Below are 23,204 nucleotides of genomic sequence, written 5' to 3' on the forward strand. Positions count from 1 at the left end.
CGAATTCGTACTAGAATATGATGCATAGAAGCACTATACACGCTATTAGCGTAAAAACTTGTTCAAACTTTCATTTTCTAAAGGCGCAGTCAATGCGTTTGAATAGCAATATATTTTTGTTGAATATTATTTTATTGACATCACGATTTCAATTTTTAATCATCATAATAATCTATTCATCTTTTATATATTATAAAAAATATTACGGTAATAACTTCTTTATCCAAATATATTGGATCAATTGTTTTTGAAAAATTTTACTATAACAATATATATGAAAAATTTTTACTATAAATATTTTTTAAAATATTTAATATATTGTATAGATAAATTATTTTTATTCATGTATTATTGGAATATTATATTTAAAAAATTTATTTTGAAAAACATGACTAATGCAAACAGACCATAAAGGAAACTCTCACAAGCATCCAGATTCCAAACACATTCCATTGTGTTTTTTCATAGTAGCCTACCTAAGTATAGTTACTGACTACTCCTTGTGGCCACATGATATCACTTGTCCACACTCGGCTTACTTTAATTATGCCATCTCTCTTTCACACACACACACACACACAAAAAGAGAACTTTCCTGATTTCTGAACGTCCTTGCTTGCTTATCACTTCATCAGTTCAGTTTTCTGACTAGGTTGCAACCCTGTTTGCACCTTCTTCTACTAGCCAAAATCCAAGATCGAAACGGGACAAATAAAACTCTGCTAAAAATGCGAGGTGGTGGATCTGGAGCTGGAAGCTTAGTTAAAGTTTTGGCCAACAACTTTGATGTTCTTGCTTGGTACCATCAATTAAACCGTTTTTCCCGTCAATTTTCACTTATTATTACAGCTTTTGGACTCACATTTATGGTTTTTTAGTACATAAGAATTTGTGGGTTTTACTTTCCTTTTCTTGGATAGTTAATTAATTTCCTGAAGACGGTCTTTTTATTTCTTTTTGTTTTTTTTTTTCCTGTTGTTTTCTTAAATACTAGGCTGGAGCCTAGATGGGCTAATATTATTTATCCAAAGGGTTTCTCTAATTTTGTTATGTTTGTTTGATATTGCAGGCCTGTGGTTAGTTTGGTGTATCCTCTGTAAGTGGGTCATTTGGAAATCTGAATGTGTGATTCAAATTCATAGTATTTCTTCTTTATTGTGTTTCCTTAAATTTGAAAGATTGAAATTTTTTTTTAAATTTTTGAGACTATCTGTGTATGTTAAGGATTTTTGAAATGGTTGCATTTATTGTGATTATTTTGGCAGTTATGCTTCCATCAGGGCAATTGAGACCAAGTCTCCTGTAGATGATCAGCAGTGGCTGACTTATTGGATTCTCTACTCCATGATCACCCTGTTTGAGCTTACTTTTGCAAAAATCATTGAATGGTAATTCTCCTTTTGGGGCAGACATTTGACTATCAGTAGAAATCTTTTCCCGTTCTTTGGGATTGAACTTCCCTTCATAGCCTTTTATCAAAGCTTATTTTGCGGATTTATAGCAAAGCTAAAGTGGACCATTTAGCTGTATACCTGTTCAAGTTTTGAACTTTATGCTGATCTGTACTTATGGATTTAAGTTTACATTGTTGATCTGCAGAATTCTGTTACCCAAATGAGGTGTGTCGGTTCATTAAATTGTCTGAGGCTAAGGAGATTGTGAAAGGATAATTCAAGAGATGGGTGTAATTGATTTTGTCACCTGTGGACTAAAATTTCACTGGTGACGGTAGAAGTTGGATAGCTTCTTTTTAAGATCTTAGTACTAGCACTGAACTGCCTGCAGGGTTCACAATGGAGATTTTAGGGGACAGTTTTAAGTTTTAATAATTCGCGATTGGGGAGGAAGGGGGAGGTTTGGGTTGAGTTGAATGACAATTCCGGTAAGTAATGCTTTGGGAGAATTATACTGACTGTTACTACCATTTCTTCCACATAATTGGGCTTGCTATTTATAGCCTGCAAACCATCTGAGTATCCCGTCGGGGGTGAATTGATTATATTGCTCTCCACACCACTGGACAAAAAACATATCTTCATTATATCTCATGTTTTAAGCCTTGATCTTTGTTTTCAACAGGTTGTAGGTTTCAGCATTGTCTATCTGGAAAATTTTTTGTTCATTATTGCTTTCATGTTTTCTTTTATGGATTGAGATCAATCTAGAGATTTAAAAGTGTGATTTTTCTGAAGGTATTATGTTGTGGTTTTGATACAAGTTGGTGAATTGCAAATTTGTATTTGTCCTGCACCAGCGTACATGTGAGGTCAGAGGATGTTGAGTACCTTTTTAATTTTTTACCCAATCTTCTGGCGCTTCACCTACTCTATTGCTCTGGCTTGCAGTAAAGAAAGCGGCTTGCCAAAAATTTGATTTTCTGTCATTTACTCAATAAGTAGTTTGAACAAGGGAGGAACCAATTGCTTTAGGGGGAAGTGATGGCTTGCAGAAAATAAAAAAGATAATGGAACTTAGATTCCTTAAGGATTTTATGGATTGCATTGATTGAAATGACTTCACCAAAATGACTCATTGTGCTTTGTATCTAACCATTATCGTTGGGCTGTTGCTTCAAAAACTTGTGGTTTAGGAGGAGAAAGCAGACAAAGTGAAGGTCTAGTTTGTCCCTCAAAAGTCTACATCTCTGTCTTAAAATTCAGCATTTTATATGAGTTTTGGTGGTGAGGATCAAAGACAAGTTCAAGTCATGTCCTCTTTCACTTTCCCCATGGTTGTGGGGCTTCATGTGTTTCTATCAGCTGTTTACAAACTTTTACCTTCTTTTTAATTGGTACTTTTTTAAAAATACCAAGGAAACTTATATGTCTTTATTTGCTATGTACTCAAATATTATGACTCAGTGTGGATCTTATTGATTGTATAACCACCATTTCGTTTTTAGGTAAACAGCTACAGGTGCAGTAGAATTTGCTTTTTGTTTAGCTTGGAACTGCTTAAATCTCAGGGCAATTCAAATTCAACTTAAAAGGCTTGGTTTCAACTTAAAAGGCTTGGAATTTGCGTGTTAGAATCTGCATTTCTATCATGGCATCGTGTATAAATTAGTCATATTTTCTGAATTTTCTAAAGCAGCATTATGTTAAGAGCTTGCTCAAAGTTTACCTTCTCATAATGCCAGGATCCCTATCTGGTCTTATGCAAAACTGATCTTGACCTGCTGGTTGGTCATGCCATACTTCAACGGAGCTGCCTATGTCTACGAGCACTTTGTTAGGCCTACCTTTGTTAACCGACAGCCCGTCAACATTTGGTACGTTCCACGGAAGAAGGATGTCTTCAGTAAGCCAGACGACATTCTCACTGCAGCTGAGAAATACATTCAAGAACACGGAACAGAAGAATTTGAGAAGATGATTCACAGGGTATGTTGACTAATCTTTCTTCCATATGTTTCATTGTACCCTTTTTGAGAGCAAGTGAGCAATGCATTCCTGGCGATGCAGTCCTAACGTAAAATTATCTGTTATGGCATTCTTCATGGTTTATTTTGGCAGTTCTTGCAGTATGAACTAATTTTCGTTCGAGTATCAGAATCATGTTGCTATTTTGTCCATGCAGACTGATAAGAATACGACGTACAGCAGCAATGACTACAATAACTACAGTTATTACGACGATGACTACAGATACTGATCCGTACTGGACTATGGCGTACGGACCTTAAAGGGTGTTAGTGTTGCCATCTACCCTAGTATGTTTATGCTGTTGTAAAGAGTTTTGTTGCTGATGCTTCCATGTTTTGTCAAGGTGTACCATGAGTCTACGGTGTTTTGTATTATTAACTGTGACTAGTGTTGTACCATCCTTCTTGGAACTAATAATAGTAGAGAACCTTCACCTGCATATTTGGATTCTTGGTTATCTCTATGCATTAGATGTTGGTGTCATTTTGATGTAGCATAAATCATGTAATCACCCTCTTCTTGAATCTCATCCTGAAAGCATGAGTCGTTAATATGAAGGAGCTGCACACATATTAATAAAGTCAAAGAAGATGTGAGGAATCTGAATCTGATAAATGTGTTGCAACTCATTATAGCACAAATTTTTTGTGTGTAGAAAATCTTGCCAGTGAATTAAACTCATTAAGCTGTCGAGTTTGCGCATGGTGATCATTAAAGTGATGGATCTAAGCTTGATTCTTCTTTTATTAAAAATTGTTAGCGAATCACTCATGCTTGACTCTTTGATGGAAATTTCACCAATTATCAACATAGAAACACATTTTTTTGACAATCCAACACCTGGAGTCCTGGATTGTACTCCTTTTTTTTTTTTTTTGGTTTGTGGGGGCACGTTGATATGATGAATGAGTATAGAAAAGTAAAAATTATAAAATTTCAAGATTTTGTTTTGCTTACATTTTTTTTTTTTCGGAGACGATAAACCTAATTTATCCTACACTAAGGGGAAGGGGGCAGACCTAAGGAGGTCTAGGGATAACTCGTAGGGGACTGAACCACCATCGGACCAAACGGGTGTACAGCACACCCACTTGGATTTTTTTGGAAACAAGCCACTTAAATTTGGCATTTTGCCCTTGCCTCCCACCCCACCAACTAGGTGGTGGCCACTGTGCCATTGGCCCAGTGGTTTTGTTTTGCTTACATCATACATAGAATTTTTAATCATTTTTTTATTTCACATACATCACATCATAAAAAGTGCTGCAATAATTATTTCAAAAAACCTTCTATCCAAACAAACTCTATGCCTAAAAATTTTTCTTTGGTCGACCAAAGTGTAAATACGCGATGGGGGTGAGCGTCGCAAGTTTCATTCCATGCAATTTGAAAAGTAAATTTGTAATTTTTATATTGCATCAAACTGTATTTGACTATTTCAAAATTATATCAAACTGTATCTGATTTATACCAAACGGTAACAAACAAACTTTATTTGACTTGCACTTGAATCTAACTTGTTTACATCTAAAAATCTAATTTATTTACACCAAACTCTTTTAACTTTTAAACCGAAATTCTAATAGTTCATAGCAGAGAAAAACTTGTACGAAATTGTGTTAACACAACCCCCGATCCATGCGCCACTGGTTATAATAATGTTTAGTGGTTGCTGATGCTTAGGTAGTTAAGGCTGTTCAACTGCAAAAGAAATTGTAACATAAATACGTACATGGGTTGCAATTTGCATGAGGAAACTGTTGAAACTTTGCGATAGCTTAGAGAAAAGAACAAGCAAAAGCAAGGAAAATAGGGGCATTCCGAGAATTGAACTCAGGACCTCTCGCACCCTAAGCGAGAATCATACCACTAGACCAAATGCCCAGGTGTGCTGACCCAGCTCAGAATTTATTTTACAACTCATGGAAAATAGGGGCATTCCGAGAATAGGGTGCACAATAGAGTCTTCCTCCATTTCAGTACTACTAACATCAGATTTCTTAGTAGTTGGCACAATTTTCTAGTTCACTGCATTTTCCTCTGGAATCCAGACTGTTTTAGTGGTAAATTTTTTCGGACAAAACTACTCAATATAACCAAAATTTACTACAGCCCTTGCACCATGGGAGCAGCCATTTATAGTCCACCTTTTAAGCACCAAATTCTCCAGCGGAACTACAGAACTTACTTCAGGAATGTAGGAGTTTACCTGAACCAAGCCCAGCGAACTATTTCGAGGACTCGATCACTTTGCACGGTTTTGACCTCACAATTATAAATTGTCCCAAACAAATCATTGAACCAAAAAAAAATGCATAGTTTAATATTTTTTTTTTCACTTAGGAGGTGTCCCAGCCTTTTTTTGCCCAAACTAATCCCTCTAAGGCCAGCAGAACCCTGCCAAGGATGCCAGCAATTTTACCACAGTAGGGGTCGAACATGAGACCTTACCGTAAAGACGGACTTACCAGTTCCAATCGAGCTACCCGTGGGGGGCTCAAATGCTTAGTTTAATAACTTCCATCAATTCTGAGCCTTAAATGTAACGGAACTAGGGATAAAACTATCAACTAATAACATGGAGTTTAATTTTAATGTTTCTTCCTCTTTTTTCATCTTTCACCATTTCTAGTCCTAATTTGTTGAAATAATCATTCAACGAAACCTTTTAGATTGTTTTCTAGTCTTAATTCCATGACACCTAATGGTCGAAATTGACGGAAGTTCTTAAGAACCTAAATTTCTTTTTAGTTCAAGGGTCTATTTGCGATAATTTATAGTTGAGAAGTCAAAATGATACGAAAGTAATAGTTTATAGACTATTCGAAAAGTTTCCTATATTTATGTAGACCTCAACAAATGAATGGTGTGGTACAATCTGAGCCATTGATTTTTTTGAATATCGGATCTATTCAAGTGTTTGAGCCTTTATTTACATATGTACAGAGCTCACCCAAAAAAAAATGAAAAAGAATAACAATTTTGTAAGCACCCAAAAATCATCATATAAGCACGCGTCTGGTCATCGGTGGGCTGCAGAAACTGGCGGGAATCCACGTGATTGGAGGCAACACCTGAGATGCTGATCCCCGCTAATCCAATCACTAAGCTAAATTACATAAATAGCCCTACCTATTCCAACAGATTCAGATTCTGTAGCTGACGTGTCCCCACCGCAAAAAATCCCCTGGACCCAAAACCGAAAAACAAATTGACAAAAATAGGAAAAAAAAACAGTTGAATTCCGCGAGGGAAAAAAAATACATACAACACAGCTATATATAGACATCGGAAATGAGACAGAGAGAAAGACTTGCTCAGTTGGAAATTTTGCTCTGTGCAGGAAGAATTTAATTCCATCACAAGCTTCATCGTCGTCGTTCTCGCCGGAGGGGGAAAAATACCTCCGCTGCATAGATTTCGATATATTCAATTTCGGCAATTTCAGAGCTCGTAATCACCTCGGATTCGTCACGTATTCGGAGCAGCAAGTTACCCTTTTTTTTTCAGCTTCTTCTAGGTAAATGCATTAATGACTATCAATGCCGTTATTGTACTGATTTCTTCATTTACGCATTTAGTTTTTTTTTTAAGAAGAGAGAAACTGGATTTAGAAGATTAATTGTTTGGATAATGCTGTTTAGTGATCTTTAATAATGTGTGTTTATCTGAATAATTTTTGAACAATCCCTAGCTGCTGTTGCTGTTTGAAGTTAGGAAAAGTGATTTTAGCGCTGGTTTTTTCCAATTTCTTATGGCACAGTAGAAGATTGAAGGAAACTGTAGTGATTAATGTATGTTCTCCGTAATGTTTTGATGTCGATGTTTTCCTCTTTTTTGTTTGTTTCAGCTGTTATTTGTGCATATATATTGCATAAAGTATCACTATTTTGATTTCGCGGATTTATTTTTCTGATTTAGTCCTGGAAACGTATATAGTGTTTTCTCTGTACCTATGATGTATCATTTTAGTGTTTTTTTTAATGGTTTTTTTTCGGTCAAAATGGTATACTTTTTATTCTAGTAAATAGAAGTGCAATACTTTTGACGGATCTTAGAGATTGAACTGTCTTTGTCATAGTTAGAGTGGTGTTCATCCAAGGTTCTGTTTCTAAGGATAGCTTATGATTCCTTAGCAGGATACCAATAATCTAGATCCACTAGTATTGGATGAAAACTACGAGTTTGTAGTGGTTCTTCATATGGTTTTCAGTTTTGTAATTTCTAAATTTTAGGAATTTAAATGATGCCAGGGAGTTTCAGTAATAGAGTTTTGAGGTACCTGAGCATGTTCATTTGTGATCTATGAATGAAACAAGTAGGGAACATCGATGATGTAAATGCACTGGATTTTGGTTGTTTTTGTTTACTTTTGGACTGTAGATTTGATTACTTTATTCCGACTTATCACCATTGGTAACCTGCTCCACCTATCATTTAGATTTTCTGTGGAAATAATACTAGATGAGAACCGAACACGTATCCAAGGAAAATAGCATTTCAAGATTTCTTTGGAGGAAAATTTGGCTGTTTTTTCTCATGTTCTACAGGCATGGCATTGTATAGATGGTTTTATCCGCTCGACGCACCAAGCTTGATGTAGCAGCTTAAATGACTAACTTACAGCGAAACAGTGTTGCTGAGAGGAACATTGATCAGGTAATAAGTTTTCGCCATGTCTTGGGTATATATGTTTTGAAGTTTTTCTGTTGCACTAAATGAGAAAGAAACTTTCAGTTCTCCATTTAATAGTACAATGACCGGATTGAATGACTTACATACAAGCTTTTTCTCTACAAGTATGGTTTTCTCCCTTCGTGAAGTTTACAGATCTGACTCTTGTCGCTACTACTAGATTATAGAGGAGTTAGAATTTGACAATTACATCATAAAATTCGTTTACAATTCTTATCTTCAACATGTCGTTCCATAATAGGAAAAGATATAATTCCCTAATTTCACATCAAGATATTGTTGCTTATAAGAGTTTATATGCTTGATGAATTTTAAATGAGAGTTTATATGCTTGATGAAAGTCAAAATGAATCTATGAAACACAGACTTTATTTACAGCTGAACTAATCTGCAGTCTGGTTTTTCCTTTGGTTTTGAGGTGATAGTCATTAAGTGGAGACTGTGGCAGACTGGTCAGATTAGTCCCTGTTCTAACTTAGTGTTCAGCTGGTGAAAGAGAATCATTCAGAAAACTAAATAAAACATAGGAAGACCTTCCTGGCCAAATTCAGCTCCTTATTTCATTTTGTGGATCATATATTTCTTAATGTTTGTCTTCAAAAACTTGATGACAATCTAGTACTGACTACTTTTAAATCTATTATTGTTTTTATTTTTTTTTAAAGGAAATATTCCAAATTCTAACATTGAGTGATTGCTTTAACCCAAATTCTTTAGTTTGGTGGTTGTTCATTCATATTCATTATCTGTTGTGTACCTGGTTCTTTGATGGGGATTTTCGAAGTTGATTTTTGCTTGTTAACTGCAGGCTATTACAGCATTGAAAAGAGGCTCGTATCTACTAAAGTATGGCCGCAGAGGGAAGCCAAAGTTTTGCCCTTTTCAGCTCTCTAATGTAAGCTCCATTGCACTCATATCCAGGAGTAATTTGACTTCAATTGATTGCTAGTGTATGGATGGTATTCTAATTTTAGGTTTCCTAAATTTCATTTGAAAGTGTTTTTAAAACAGTGATTTAATTATTGCAAACTTGGTTTATCTGGCATTCAATTTTCAGTCCATACATAATTCTGAAAACTAATATTAGAAGGTTTCTTGATGGCTCCTTTCTGTATGTCACTGAAATTTGATTCTAGGACATAGGTTGCTTGTTAATCTCTTGTAGGGATCCCTGGTCGAGGGAAAGGGATCCAGGTGGGGACAGCTTGGTTACTCCCAAGCCATCTACTGCTCGATTAGTTTCTGGGTTGGGTCCCCCCCCCCTCCTCTTCCTATTCTTGATGAACCACAAAATAAAAAATAATAAGAGGTTGCAAATAATTTTCGGACACAGTTAGGATGATTTTAGGGGCTTCTACAACCAGGATGAGCCCTTCTTCTATGATTTTGTCGGATTTTACAACCAACTAGGGTCCTATATCTAATTTTTTGGTTTTTAATTTCTTCCTCATGTTCCATTTTTCTTCACACCTGTAGCCTCCTATAAAATGTGCATAATGAGGCTTTCAGACACTTCTTTAACAAACTTGGCTCACATACATGCATTTCAGGATGAGACAACACTAATATGGTTTGTTGGTAAGGAGGAGAAACAGCTTCGATTGAATCATGTTTCACGAATTATACCTGGACAGCGTACTGTAAGTTTGTTCTATGTGCATCTCTTGCTTGTATTTACCATTAATTTTGAAAGCTTTGAGTGCTGTGCTGTGGTTTACCACCAGAGAGAGAATGAAAATATGAATTGCAACAGAAGAAGTCATATCTACTTTGGTTTCTTAGAGTTTGAAGATCTTGCTTCGAATTAAAGTTCCTTTTACTTTGGATTAGCTAAAACACAATAAAGAGTGGAGCCATATGAAACATGACATGCAGGGTTTGACACTTTCAAGATAGTCTCAATCTTCCCAAATATGGTTGGACTCATATGTAGAATTTGCCAATGATATTTGACATTTAAAGAGCATGATGTAATACCATATTTGGAGACCTATGTGCAGAGGCCTATTTAGCATATTGTTGACAGTGGTTAAATTAAAATCCTAGGTAGATATAGCTGTTTGTGAATTTTTAGATTACCAAAAGTATGCTTACGCTCTATGATATTCAGCCATCTGTTTGAAAGAAAACTACAAAAGATGCTGCGTAATGTGCTCTGTTCAATAAGCCTACAAAATAAGCTTTAGGCATAGGGAAGTGAACTCAACCAATCATTCGCATGCTTGATTTTCTGATAACAAGTCTGCAGTTTATGCATCATGTTGCACATAATGATTTCTACTCTGATGCATTTAGTACCATTGAGTGTTGAACCGGTCATGCAACTTTGCATGAGTATTTGTCATGAATCTATCTTGAGCTTGTCCAACAACTGACTTGGTCGCTTACAACTATCAATAGAGCATAATCATTGCAGCATATTCTGACCACCTCTCGGGATTTGGTTCTTGTATCCTGCTTCGGCATCCTGTTAATCTTTACTAGCATCTTATCCTCCAGTTCCACTAATCAGCCTTGATACAACCATGTCACTTAGTGATTCCCCTGCTGCTTAGTTTTTCCCTTAGTCCTTATGCTGATTGTCTTATGAAGGCAATTTCAGTTCATTCTACATGATCATGGATGTTATTTCTGTTTTAGTACAACAAGTCTGCATGAGTGCATCAGTTGTATTAATGCTGTTTCTGCTGCATCTCTCATGTACTTTGTTGACTTTCATAGGATGCTTGTCCTTTTTTTTTTAACTTGGATTAAGATCATATCTAGCAGGTTTAAGTGAGACTAAAAAAAAAAAAAACCAATAGATAGTGTTTGCATTTATGTAACAATGAGAGCTCGGTGCCATCTATTATCCCTGAAACATTATCTATCATTAACTTGATTTGACAGTTAAATTCAGATTATATCACTCAACTTCTGCCACATCCACGGTTCAATTGACTCATCTTATGGTTGTTTTTGCAGGATGTATTCCAACGTTTTCCTCGACCTGAAAAGGAATATCAATCATTTTCTCTTATATATGGAAAACGATCCTTGGATCTGGTAGGCAAATTAATTTGTTTTTCTTAGAAGGACTCTCATGTGAATACCTTAATTTTGACCTTCTAATCAAGGATTAATTGTACATATCTGCACTGGCACATCCTTTGAGTAATTCGGATGGCTTTCAAACCTTGCAAATCATCTATATGTTGAAACCAAGATGAATAATAGGGGATTTCTCTTTTCTGAAAGGGATTCTGTGACATGTTAAAAAAAGTTAGGAGGTAGAAGGCCTTGCGAAAAGGGACCAGGTACTTAATGATCACCATGGGCGATCAATTTGAGGCATGTTTTGGTTCGGATTGGGGATACTGTTTAGTTTTTTGAACAGTCTAGATTGACCCACATACACCCTCTTCCATACAGTGAATTAAGCAATACTTTGGAGCATCATATTATAGCTCAATCCTTCATATCATTGAGGTGGCAATTTCACAAAAACCCCATCCTCCATTTCACGAATCATTGCACAAAAAATTGCATCTCCACCCTTTCCAGGTGGAACTATGAAGATGGATATTTGGCTGATTCAAAGTAGATGGAGTTGACTTAGTAACAATCATGAGAATTTAGAGGTAAAAGAAACTAGGACATGAAGTGGAAAAGCAATTATTGTAGTTTGCTAATGAATCCTTTCTAATGTCTATACAAATTAACCAAGAGTGACATGGTTTTGAACGAAAATGTTGACAAATTGAAACATGTAAGAAGCAGATAGCAAATATAGCACCGAAATAATAGATTAAGTAGCTAAGCAGATGGGTATGAGATTGGCTTTTGGTATCACATAAGGACATGCTAATTCCCGGGCCACTTATTGTACTAGTTTAGAAAATGAATTTTGCTCTTAAAATACTTACTTCCCGTTATCCGACTAGAAACAAGGATCTATTGTACACTTAAGTTGAAATGGCACACAGCTTTTAGAGGGCAAAAAGAAATTTGGAAAAGCTTCATACCTACAACTGACCTGTTGAATTTTAATATTGGTGACATGCATATCAGAGTTTTGTTTCCTTCTTGCCATTGAAGAAATACGCTCTGCTTGATGCTCGATTGTCCTCCATAATTCTTTTTGAACTGGGACCAGAAGAGCTACTGTTTTCCTCCTGTCCAATTTGTGGTTCTACTTTATGGGCATGAATTATTATGTTTGACTAGCGTACACCCTTATAAAAGTGATGCCTTTTGCTTCTTCTACTGACCAATGGTTCCTTTTGAGCAATAACAACAGAATCTTGAAGTCTCTCATAGAACTAAGAAAAGAGTTGCTTTTACACTCAGCTTCTTCTTCTGTTTTTGGAGATAAACTTATGTTCATCTCACATGCTGCATTCTCTAAGAATGTTGTACTCAATAAAGTTAAGGGATTGTCTTATCTGTAAACAATATTCACAGATGTGCAAAGATAAGGATGAAGCAGAAATCTGGTTTATCGCCCTTCAGGCATTGATCTCAAAGGGGAATTATCAAAGATGGAAAACAGAAGTAAAAGGTGATGATATATCATCAGACACTTCAAGTGCTGATGCTCAAAGGAATATACGGCCCACTGTGTCAACTGGCAGTGGAGATGCTGCTTATGAGGTTTCTTTCTCTGCTTTGAACTGACACTTGAATTAGTCTACTGCAGTTAATTCAATCAGCTTAGTATTCTTTGAACAGGATTCCAGACAAGTACATAGAAACCTGCTTTCTCTTCAAAAGCCTCCACAGAAAAAATTGGGAAGAGTATTTTCGGAATTCTTACTTAACAATTCAGTGGATTTTTCTCCTCAGAGAGATTCTTTCACAAATTCAACAAGCTCAATGTCCTGCACGAATATGGATGATGCAAGTGGGCAAAGCTCTGCTGATACTTCACGAGTAAGTTCTTCCAGTGCACTTTCTTCATCTAGCCAGAGGTCCTTTTTTGAAGATTTTGATAGACTATGTGATCTTTTCATCTGGGGGGAAGGAACTGGTGATGGATTGTTGGGTGGGGGTGTGCACAAAGTTGGAGAGATTTCTGGTGCTAAAAAAGATGCATTTCTGCCAAAGGCTCTGGAATCAACACTGGTACTTGATGTTCAGAATATTGCTTGTGGAAGTAGACATGCTGTTTTAATTACAAAAAGGGGAGAGGTATTCAGTTGGGGTGAGGGATCTGGTGGTAGGCTTGGACATGGAGTAGAAACTGACATTGCTAATCCGAAACTAGTAGAGACTCTCAATGGATTGAGTATCAACTCCGTTGCTTGCGGTGAATATCATAATTGTGCTCTCACAGTATCAGGAGACCTCTATACATGGGGAGATGGAACTCATAAATTAGGCCTTCTTGGTCATGGAAATGAAGTTAGCCACTGGACTCCAAAAAAAGTAACTGGTCAGATGGAGTGCTTATATGTGTTGTCTGTTTCTTGTGGACCTTGGCATTCTGCAGCTATCACTTCGCTAGGTCAATTATTCACATTTGGAGATGGATCCTTTGGTGCTCTAGGTCATGGAGATCGTAGCAGCTCAAGTGTTCCCAGGGAAGTTGAAACTCTAAAAGGATTTCGAACAGTAAGGGTTTCTTGCGGATTTTGGCATACTGCTGCTGTAGTAGATGTTTCTTTTCAATCAACAAGTTCAGAAACCTCATCAGGTGGAAAGCTATTCACATGGGGAAATGGGGATGAAGGCCAACTTGGACATGGGGATAAAGAACCTAGACTTTTACCATTCTGCATTACTGCTCTTGAAGAGATGAGCTTTTGTAAAGTGGCCTGTGGTCAAAGCATCACAGTTGCTCTTACAGCCTCTGGTGAAGTATACACTATGGGAAGAGCGGACTATGGACAACTGGGAAATCCTGGACATGCTGGTGGGCTGCCCACTTGTGTGCAGGGAAAATTGAAAAACATTTTTATCGAAGATATAGCTTGTGGCTCTTTTCATGTTGCGGCCCTGAGTTCGACATCTGAAGTTTACACCTGGGGGAGGGGAAAAAATGGTCAGTTAGGGCATGGGGACTTTAATGACAGGGACATTCCTACACTAGTTGAAGGTCTGAGGAACAAACAAGTAAAGGCTTTAGCTTGTGGGAACAACTTCACTGCTGCTATATGTCTTCATAAACAAGTGTCTCTAGCTGATCGTTCAACTTGTTCAGGTTGCACTCGTCCGTTTAATTTCAAAAGGAAATGTAAGAACTGCTACAATTGTGGGCTTGCCTTCTGCAGGGCATGCTGCAGTAAGAAATCTCTAAAAGCTTCTTTGGCTCCAAATATGAAGAAACCCTATCGAGTTTGTGACAATTGTTTTGCCAAACTGCATAAGGGCTCGGATTCAGGTTTTAGTTTTCTACCTCCCAAGGCCTTGAGCGGAACCAAGGGGAGAAATGCTGTTGAGGAAAAGGAGAAAGAGAACTTTCACACCAAACCTCGTGGTTTTCTTTCTAAACTCTCCTCTTTTGATTCATTCAGACGATCTAATATTGGACATTACAAGAAGAGCCTAAAGTCAACCTCAATCAGTGGGCATTCCTCTTCCATCGGTAGTGAAAATTCACTATGTGATAAGTCATGCATACCAACTCCGTCAAGGTCTATGTTGGACTACGCTGAGAAAGTATCTATTTCTGCTCCTGGTTCAACGGGGCATTCTCAACCATCATCTCCTTACTCTAGAGGATCAAGTCCATTTCAATCTGCATTGGTTATGCCTTCTTCTTCTCCTCCTCTTTCAATTCCTGATGCAGTATTTGATGATTCAAAGCAGAAAAGTGACAGTTTGACAAAAGAAATATTGCTCTTGAGAGAACAGGTAAGCTGTTACACTTAGAGGAATACGCTTGCCCTAAACTTGCATGAAGGTCTTTCTACTGTTATTTTGGCATCCCTCACAAGCATCAGAGTAACCAAATTTGACATTTTATTTCTGGATGAGTTATGCATATTGATGTCACTGTAGATATATAGTAACTAGTAAGCACATATAACTTTCACATTTGAGGGAACTGATAAATGCACTAGTGAGTCCTTGCCTTTGCTCCTTGTCTATGTGTGAAGACTGCCACTTGTCTAGAATTATCAATAAGCTAATGTTGTTGATACTATACTTCTTGTTAATGACATCCCATTTTCTTTGTGTGCTTTTGCAAAAACCACAAAGGAGGCAGCGTGCCATTAAAAATAATTGAAGTGCCATTGGCATTGCCCCAACTAATATTAATCTTATCCTCTCAGAAATGACGGCTATGTGGTATTTTTTAATAGACTGTCTGTAAGATAATTAAAGGCGAAAGTATTCAACTTATCTGGCTAATTCTATTTATTGCATGTAATCATTACTCTATGATCTTCAAAATGTAGCTAATACTTGGATTCTACTCAGGGCTTGCATCATTTTGTAGTTTGCTTAAACATTTTATGTAAACCCCTTGAGTAGTTTCTGGTTTTGTGGGTATGGGATGTGCTAACTATAGTGATGAAGAGTTGACTCCCATATATATATATATATATGTATATGTACAGACGCACACACATATATTGATGCCAATTTTTCATGGGTTATCTTTCCTTAGCCATAAGCTTTTAACACATGTCTGCAAACATATATTCTTGTTATTTGTTATGAAAGCGATATTATGCTTTTTACGCATGGTTGATCTGTGAGGGCTTCACAACACAGCAGGCCCTATACAACCTTATTTCGTTGCACAATCTGTTGCTTCAAAAGTAGTATCATCTTCATCTATAAGTCTGATGACGATGTTAGCCTTAGAAAATATCCAGTTTTCTTACTTCATTCTATAGGTAACGATAATGAATGTGGCGTATACATTTCATGAGACAACAAAATGATAAATGTTCTTTTCATGACTAACAATTAGCTGAGCAAGAAAGATCATTTCATCAAACTTGTTTAGTGTAACACTAAAAGAATGACCTTTTATGGTGACAACTAAATTAACTGGCAAAACAGTTGCAACGTGGAATAAGTAATACCAGCAGCTGGAGAAATAAAATTCAACTAAAATATCAAAATACCTGTGCAGTAATTGGGATTAACAGAAATATATCTTTGAAGTATGATGATGACTGGAGCTGGAATACTATATGTAGGTGGAGATTCTTACCTGCAGATCTCAGTTCCTGGCATCAGAACTGGAAAGAACATCAAGCCAAATAAAGAACGCTACAGAATTAGCAAGGTATGAGGCAGAGAAAAACAATGCTGCAAAGGAAGTAATAAACTCACTGATCAGGCAGGTATAAACTGCATCCTGGGCATAACCTCTGTTATCTGTTAAAGATGATTCTAAATTACTGCAAGTATATTAATTATGTGGATTTTGAAATAGACTTCGAGTGAAAAGATTTGTACATGAGTGTTTTAAAAGATTCATGGCGCTTTTCAAGGAAGATAATATTGGTATATGTTCCTGTTTGCATATCATGATTTATCAATCTTTTAGAGAGCATGCCATCGTATATTGGTTTTACAACGCTTTGGACTATTGGACAATTGTCCTAAAACTTTTTGGCTATAATTTTATTAGCAAGCATGTTCTGCTGGAACAGTGCGCATGCATATTGCCTAATAGAGTCAAACTATGAGGTGTTGAGCTGATAATAAGCATTTATTTTTTTATCCTATACACTGTACTATGTGATACCCATTTTATTACTAGTTTTTCAGGGTTTATTTCATATGTGATGCTGTTTGTCCATTCGCCGTGAATCATTGACTTTTCATTCATTGCTGACATAAGTTGCATTAAATGCATTCTTCTTGTACAAAAATTTTGTGTAGTTGAGGGACATGTCTGCAAAAGTGCCTCAAGGGGCTTCCTCCTGCAGAACTTCGGATCCATTTTCAGAGAACAACTCCAATTCCCTGAGCATTTCTTCTTCCTGGAGCCAATTAACCAGCTAAGCTCCAATGAGCTTGGGAGGTGTTCTGCACATAGTTGTAGAGGATGTCTGACATTAAGTAGATTTAGACACTAACTCAAGCCACTTGGCAGTCTTCTGGACAAATTCACTTCAGGTATATTTACACAGGCCTTTAAGGAGCTACTATTACGTGCTTTCTCAGACATTACCTTTATGTGATTTCTTTACTGAAGAATGTGGAAAGGATTACATGATCGGAAAATTGTTTCCAGATTTAAACTAAAATGCCATCACAAAATACTTTGCTGTTGATTCAAAACATCATGTAGTGATTTCTGTTTTTTGGTGAAGAGGGGTTGGCAATGCATTCTTAATGTATTAAACAGTTGATGCTTAACCAATTGCTCCTGGTAAGATGTTTGTTCTTTCAAAATTTCAATAAGATATTGGTTATCTCCAGCTGCCATACAAGAAATCTGGGCCAAGGCATTTTGTGCTTTAGGAAGTCTAGTTAAGCAACCTATATGACAGCCACTGAAGTCTAGTTTTTGACTGTTAAGGAATTTACCAACTAGAGTACATGGAGGACTTCACTGAAAAGCAATGGCATCTTTGTCTCTGGATAGCTGTTGCTGTATCTTAGTTAATGATTTGGAAATGCTTTTTAACTTTCTCGTGGTTGTAGGTGGTAGTCATTCTAGTACGAATCTTTTATGATTTAACTTGTCTGTGTAGGTGATGTGCACATAGATACATATACACACACTAGATGTATGAGAGACTGGCTATGCTTGGTTTTTTGTTTAGCATCTAAGGTTTCGGATCCAATCAAAAGGAAGAAAAGGTCTCTCTTCAATCAACTCCAGGCTGTGGAAATGGTTAACCCAAAATATCAAAAATATTTTGTTTAACCTTTGTGTGTGTGTGTGTATATATATATATATATATATATATATATATATGTCAATAAGCTACTACACAAGCATATGATGATCAATCTCTACTCTGTGGAAGTCATTTTCTACTAGGAGAAGAGATCAATATTTAATGTCAATCTTACAACTCTTTTGCTCCTATTCTTCAGTTTTGGACTGTCTTCTCTGTCTATCTGTTGCAGCTTGAGACATTGACAACTAAGATCGATATCCGAGCAGATGATAAACTGATGCAGTAAGAGCAGCAAGACTTGGGTTGTACCATATCTTCGGCTTTATAGCTACCCTTTTTCTGAGAGCTCTTTCACTTTTGTTTTGACAGTAATGAAATTCTGCTTCAGATGTGATGTACAGTCATTCTTGCCCGGTGTATAGTTAGCATTACGTGTAGAGGCGTTAGAAAGTAGGCAAGGAAAAGAACGCTAAGATGCAGTTCAGCATTCTGCTGCGAAGCGTGATTTTTCTCATGGTGCTTCCATGCAATTTCGGTTTTTTCTTTTCAGGGTATTTTGAAATTTGATCCCTATTGTGATCAGCTCAAATTTGTTACGCCATACAGTCGCTCTATCCTCAGCTTCCTCTTCTCTCTCAATTTGTCACTTTGAGCCAGAATTTGCCAAGCAATTTTTTTTTTTTTTTTTTAAATCTTGATTTTACAGTTAAAGTTGGCTGGTTGGAAATTCCTACAGTTCTTACTTTGTTATATGAGTAAATCTTGTATACATTTATAGTATATACACTATCGCGGTTATATGCATGACATATAAGCAAAATTTAAATTCAGATGAGTTGTCAAATATCTAATTTTCGCTTCAGCAACTTTTTTTTAAAAATTTTAAATTCCCTACATAAACAGGGAAAAAAAAAATCTAAAGGAGGTTACTACCGATTGCACTCATATACCATCGCGGAAACGAAGAATAAGCTGGTTTTAAGGTAAATCAATAAATGCCTTTCCTCTTGTAAATTTGAAGATTTTGCTCCTTATTTTTTATTTTCCAAAATTAATCTTCCTGGATCATGTATGATGTAACTACCACAGCTAATATGAAGGATTGCCTTCATCGCCTGCTTATAGTTTGTTGGCTTTTGCACTTTGCCAATTTTCTTGTGATGACTGTTTTTCCAGAATGTTGGAAAAATAAAAAAGAGAAACAACAACTTTTGAATACAAAATATGCTGTGGTAGTTACATGACCAAATAACATGTTTTTTGATCCATCAGTAATGTTAATAATAATAATGTCAACTGAGACAACTCTAATTGCTGGCAGTCAACTTAATAGCAAAAGGACGTACTACAGACCCTACCCACAAACTACCACCACTCTCTTCATCTACGTCACTAATGTACTTCAACGTCTCCCCTTCTGAACTCTCTATCGTTTCCAATGCGTCGCCATTCTCACTCAGTCTAATTGCAAAAGCGTACGCATCATCGGGATTACCAAAAAGCGAGTCCAGTTTAGTAAAATCAAAATGGATTCTGGCTAGGAAATTTCCTAACCGAGGACGTGAAAGAATCCAATTGAATAAACCACCCTTTTCTGAATTAGCCGCCACCCAAAATTCTCCTTTTTGGTTCCTTTTGATGTTGTCCGGCCTTCCCGGAAGATTTGCAAAGACTTCAACCTTTCCGAGCTTTGATGATGGCTCAAGCCAATATCTTAGTACTCTGCTATTTGTGGTCTCGGCGACAAGAAGGAAATCGCCATTTTTGCTCAGCGCAACTCCATTTGGAAACATGAGGTTGTGCAGGAGAACTGTTACTTCATTATTTCTTGGATCAAACTTCAATAGCCTTCCTGAATTGTCACCGCTAAACATCACATTGGCAAATTCCCTGAAATTTTGGACCAAATCAGTGCCATATATATATATATATATGTAATTATGAAGGAAGAAAGCACGTGTATGAGATAAAAGTTCAAGCATTGGACAATACTAAAAGAACATAATCACACTCTTTCGAGTTATTCCCTCCGTCCCACTTTGATAGTTCTGATTCTTTTTTCACACAATTTAATAAAAAGTAGTTAATTTTGTTGGAACAATCAATTTAGGTAGCTATTTTTCTAAAATACCCTCACATTAATTAGAGTACAATTTTACGGGAACTTGAATTGATGGTAAAAAAAGAATCAACTCTCATTAAATGAAATAGGTTTATAGTAACAACAACTTACATTGAATAAGAGTATTTTAGAAAAATTAAAATACAACTACATTTTTCAATTGAAAAGTGGACTATAATTTGAGACAGATAAAAAAAGAAAACAGGACGATCAAAGTGAGACGGAGGGAGTATTAAGTTTACCTTCTTTCAAATCTTGTACTGGTATCAGTAAAATAGATTGCTCCACTATCTTGATCAATAACTAAATCATTGAGGAATTTAAAAGGAAAACCATGGACTTCCTGCACCACTGGTGTAGCCAATCCACCTTTGGAACCCACTGCTAAGAGCCCCATATATGCATCCGCAATATAAAGGTCACCAGTCTTGTGATCGAAACTTAGGCCTAGTGGCCTTCCGCATCTAGCCTCCGTCTTGACATGATCTTCTGAACCTTCACATCCGTCTCTGTGTGTAAAAAAAAGTTTCAACAAAATCTATTTGGATAGAGTTGTATTTGCAAAAACAAAAATTTTCGATTGAATCATAAATATGTTTTTTTAATATTTTATTTTATATATATATCACGTTACAAAAAAAATGATATAACATTTTTTCAAAATATTATTCGAAATAATCTCCTATTTGAACATACAAACTTTTTTTTTTATTTTGACGATTTGACAAATTTTACAAGAAAAAGAGTTAGAGCCTGAAATAGTAATATCTCTATTGCATGCTTTCAAAATAGATACGATTTGCCTTACTTAATCGGAGGATTATTTGTGGCTTGTCTTCTAGAGGACAAAAGCATGCCTCAAAATTCTTATCTTTTTTGTAGATAATTAGTAGCTACTACGATTTCAAATCATACGATTTTTTTTTTTTTTTTTTACAATTTCGCTAATTTTACAACAAAAACAGAAGAACGATGACAGACGTGCGAAAAGTTAATCATAATCTACATAATCTGAGACCCTTAACCAGTAATTTCTCTATGAAATAATCCAAAAAAAATTTCATAATGTGATGACAAATAGTAATTTTGGTAAAAAAAAAATAATAACAACAATAATGACCTTTCGTACTTAATCACAATAGCTACAAGAATATGCATGGTCACATACACGTAACAAGAACAGTACAGACAGTCCACATAAATAGTTAGAACAAACACAAATTTTTCACGAATAATAATAGTTGTAAGAATATTAATTGTAACCTGAAAGGAGTTGTTGTTGCGAAATTTATCCACCGACTCTGGTTCCGATCCCACTTGATAATCCGGCCATCAGAAACACCGGTATAGGGACCATCACCATGACGATCGAAAGCAAGGCTCTCTGGTCCGGAAGCACCAGAGATTGGAAACTGTTCATGAGACCATTTACGCTGAGAAATAGGATGTCTTGGTTCATAACCAGAATGGACTGTTCCAAGAGAACCAACGAAAATTAGAATGGTTGTTAGAAGTAAGATTGAAGAAGAAAAAAAGGGCTTAGAAGAGATCATGATGGCTATGGAGGGAGAAACAAGAAATTACTAAAGGCTAAATAATTTCATAGAGTACGAGTTTACGAAGGCGTTATTATATAGACAATGTGATGATCAGAGTAGGGTGTCAATTGTAATCCCTTTTCGATTTTTGTTGGAACTGTAATTGGTTTGGTTATAGGAGTTCATATCAAAGTTGGTTTAGAAATTGACTGCATGGGATGGGAGTTTAGTGTTTTCAAGTTTCATGAGCACAAGGTTATTACTTATTATGTAATCCTATTGGGTTTTATGTTATTTAATTGGTCAAGGTTTAGAACTAAAACTTGTTTGGAATTCAATTCGAACTAAAACTCGTTTGGAATTCGATTCTACAGCAATTTACCGTTGAGAACTTTAGTTTATTTCCTTCCAAAAAAAAAAAAACACTTTAGTTTATTAAGGAATAATCCTTCAAGTCCTGCCGTGCATAGTTATTATTTATTAACCCAGTCCGGATCAGCTTGGCAAGGCCACAGGTTTAATAGGTTAGCGGGTTAGTTGCGGGTTGCCAGTTGAACAGGTGTTACATAATATAATAATATTTTTGAATTTTTGAAAATAAAATATCTATACTATATATACAGGGATAATTTCAGAAACCTCCCTTGAGGCTTCTAACAATATCGCTAGCCTCCCTTGAAGTTTGCAAAATTACACAAAACTTCTCCTGAGATTAAGGTTTTGATAACAATATTAGTCTAATTAGAAAAAGTAACATTAAAAAAGTACTTTAAGAAGAGAGATGAAACTTTGATTTCATAAATACCCCTTATGCATGTATATAAGTTGTATTAGTAAAAGAACAAAATAATTAAAAATTAGAAATAATTAATACACACATTTCATAATTTAAAAAGTTTACATTTAATAAATTAGACAATACAAATAAGCGACAAAGTTGCACCTGAGTAAGGAGTTTGACATTGAGGTTAACATTTATCGTCACTTTATGAACTTTCTTTTTTGCTCTTACAAAAACTATTTTTACTTTAACTACCTATAGCTATCCATGACTATTTTAACTTTTAACTATTTAAGTATATGTTTTCAACATAACTACCCCTAAACATTATAACTATCAATATAAAATTATTTTATGAAAAATATTTAAAAATTTAAAGTTTGCTTCAGTAATAAAAAGTTTATTTAAAATATATAACCATAAGTATTATATATTTTTTAATTGTACACACATTTGGTGTGCATTGAGCATTAGTAAGAATTAAATTGGTTGTTGAATTCATCAATTTTCTCTGAATTTTACTCGACTTAAAACGTCATGTCTTTAACTAGTCAATAGACTACTTCGTCATCCAATCTAACTATCAACCCAAATTGTCAAGATGGTTTGTTGAACTGTTGGTCCAACCAATTAATAACTATGCGACTTAAACCGACAAGTCATTGACCAATCAGCAGTCTAACTACTAACCCAACCTATCTAGATCAAGATGGTCGGTTAAACCGTTGGCCCGGCCGATTAATAACTACGCTCTTATGGTCACATACCATCATCTTTGTGTAGAATATGCTGGCCTTTGCTCTTTGGATCTTTCATTCTTTAGTTGTCGTTACTCTTTTTGCACAA

The 23,204-nt window shown here is 35.9% G+C and overlaps 3 protein-coding genes and 1 non-coding gene across 4 annotated transcripts; 2 read left to right on the top strand and 2 right to left on the bottom strand.

Moving 5' to 3' along the window:
• Positions 1 to 545: 545 nt before the first annotated feature.
• Positions 546 to 3,976, top strand: LOC113767845 (HVA22-like protein a). Its single transcript, XM_027312048.1, has 5 exons — positions 546 to 799; positions 1,070 to 1,096; positions 1,266 to 1,388; positions 3,140 to 3,383; positions 3,580 to 3,976. The coding sequence occupies exons 1-5, from the start codon at positions 729 to 731 to the stop codon at positions 3,652 to 3,654; spliced, it is 540 nt and encodes a 179-aa protein (XP_027167849.1). The 5' UTR covers positions 546 to 728; the 3' UTR covers positions 3,655 to 3,976.
• Positions 3,977 to 5,237: 1,261 nt separating this feature from the next.
• Positions 5,238 to 5,309, bottom strand: TRNAP-AGG. Its single transcript has one exon. It is a non-coding gene; the product is annotated as a tRNA-Pro (tRNA).
• A 2,670-nt stretch (positions 5,310 to 7,979) lies between these two features.
• On the top strand, positions 7,980 to 18,602 carry LOC113767406 (PH, RCC1 and FYVE domains-containing protein 1-like). The gene is made up of 9 exons (XM_027311488.1): positions 7,980 to 8,084; positions 8,929 to 9,015; positions 9,671 to 9,760; positions 11,085 to 11,165; positions 12,564 to 12,752; positions 12,831 to 14,954; positions 16,256 to 16,402; positions 16,947 to 17,183; positions 18,114 to 18,602. The coding sequence occupies exons 1-8, from the start codon at positions 8,037 to 8,039 to the stop codon at positions 17,067 to 17,069; spliced, it is 2,889 nt and encodes a 962-aa protein (XP_027167289.1). The 5' UTR covers positions 7,980 to 8,036; the 3' UTR covers positions 17,070 to 17,183; positions 18,114 to 18,602.
• A 622-nt stretch (positions 18,603 to 19,224) lies between these two features.
• LOC113769390 (protein STRICTOSIDINE SYNTHASE-LIKE 10-like) lies at positions 19,225 to 23,174 on the bottom strand. The gene is made up of 4 exons (XM_027313843.1): positions 23,126 to 23,174; positions 21,303 to 21,510; positions 20,282 to 20,548; positions 19,225 to 19,807 (listed from the first exon to the last, which is right to left on the bottom strand). The coding sequence occupies exons 1-4, from the start codon at positions 23,172 to 23,174 to the stop codon at positions 19,225 to 19,227; spliced, it is 1,107 nt and encodes a 368-aa protein (XP_027169644.1).
• Positions 23,175 to 23,204: the final 30 nt, after the last annotated feature.

Source organism: Coffea eugenioides, chromosome 4 (assembly GCF_003713205.1).
Source record: "Coffea eugenioides isolate CCC68of chromosome 4, Ceug_1.0, whole genome shotgun sequence".
Taxonomy (NCBI): Eukaryota; Viridiplantae; Streptophyta; class Magnoliopsida; order Gentianales; family Rubiaceae; genus Coffea; species Coffea eugenioides.

Bases quoted from the DNA above. Each gene is read 5' to 3' on its own strand.
- LOC113767845 (XM_027312048.1), top strand. From the start codon at position 729: ATGCGAGGTGGTGGATCTGGAGCTGGAAGCTTAGTTAAAGTTTTGGCC. The intron at 800-1,069 runs GTACCATCAATT...TTGATATTGCAG, and splicing joins AACTTTGATGTTCTTGCTTG to GCCTGTGGTTAGTTTGGTGT. The intron at 1,389-3,139 runs GTAATTCTCCTT...TCATAATGCCAG, and splicing joins TTTGCAAAAATCATTGAATG to GATCCCTATCTGGTCTTATG.
- LOC113767406 (XM_027311488.1), top strand. From the start codon at position 8,037: ATGACTAACTTACAGCGAAACAGTGTTGCTGAGAGGAACATTGATCAG. The intron at 11,166-12,563 runs GTAGGCAAATTA...CAATATTCACAG, and splicing joins GAAAACGATCCTTGGATCTG to ATGTGCAAAGATAAGGATGA. The intron at 12,753-12,830 runs GTTTCTTTCTCT...TTCTTTGAACAG, and splicing joins GTGGAGATGCTGCTTATGAG to GATTCCAGACAAGTACATAG.
- LOC113769390 (XM_027313843.1), bottom strand. From the start codon at position 23,174: ATGAAAGATCCAAAGAGCAAAGGCCAGCATATTCTACACAAAGATGAT. The intron at 21,511-23,125 runs GTATGTGACCAT...CTCTTGGAACAG, and splicing joins TATTCTACACAAAGATGATG to TCCATTCTGGTTATGAACCA. The intron at 19,808-20,281 runs GTAAACTTAATA...CCAAAATTTCAG, and splicing joins AGTACAAGATTTGAAAGAAG to GGAATTTGCCAATGTGATGT.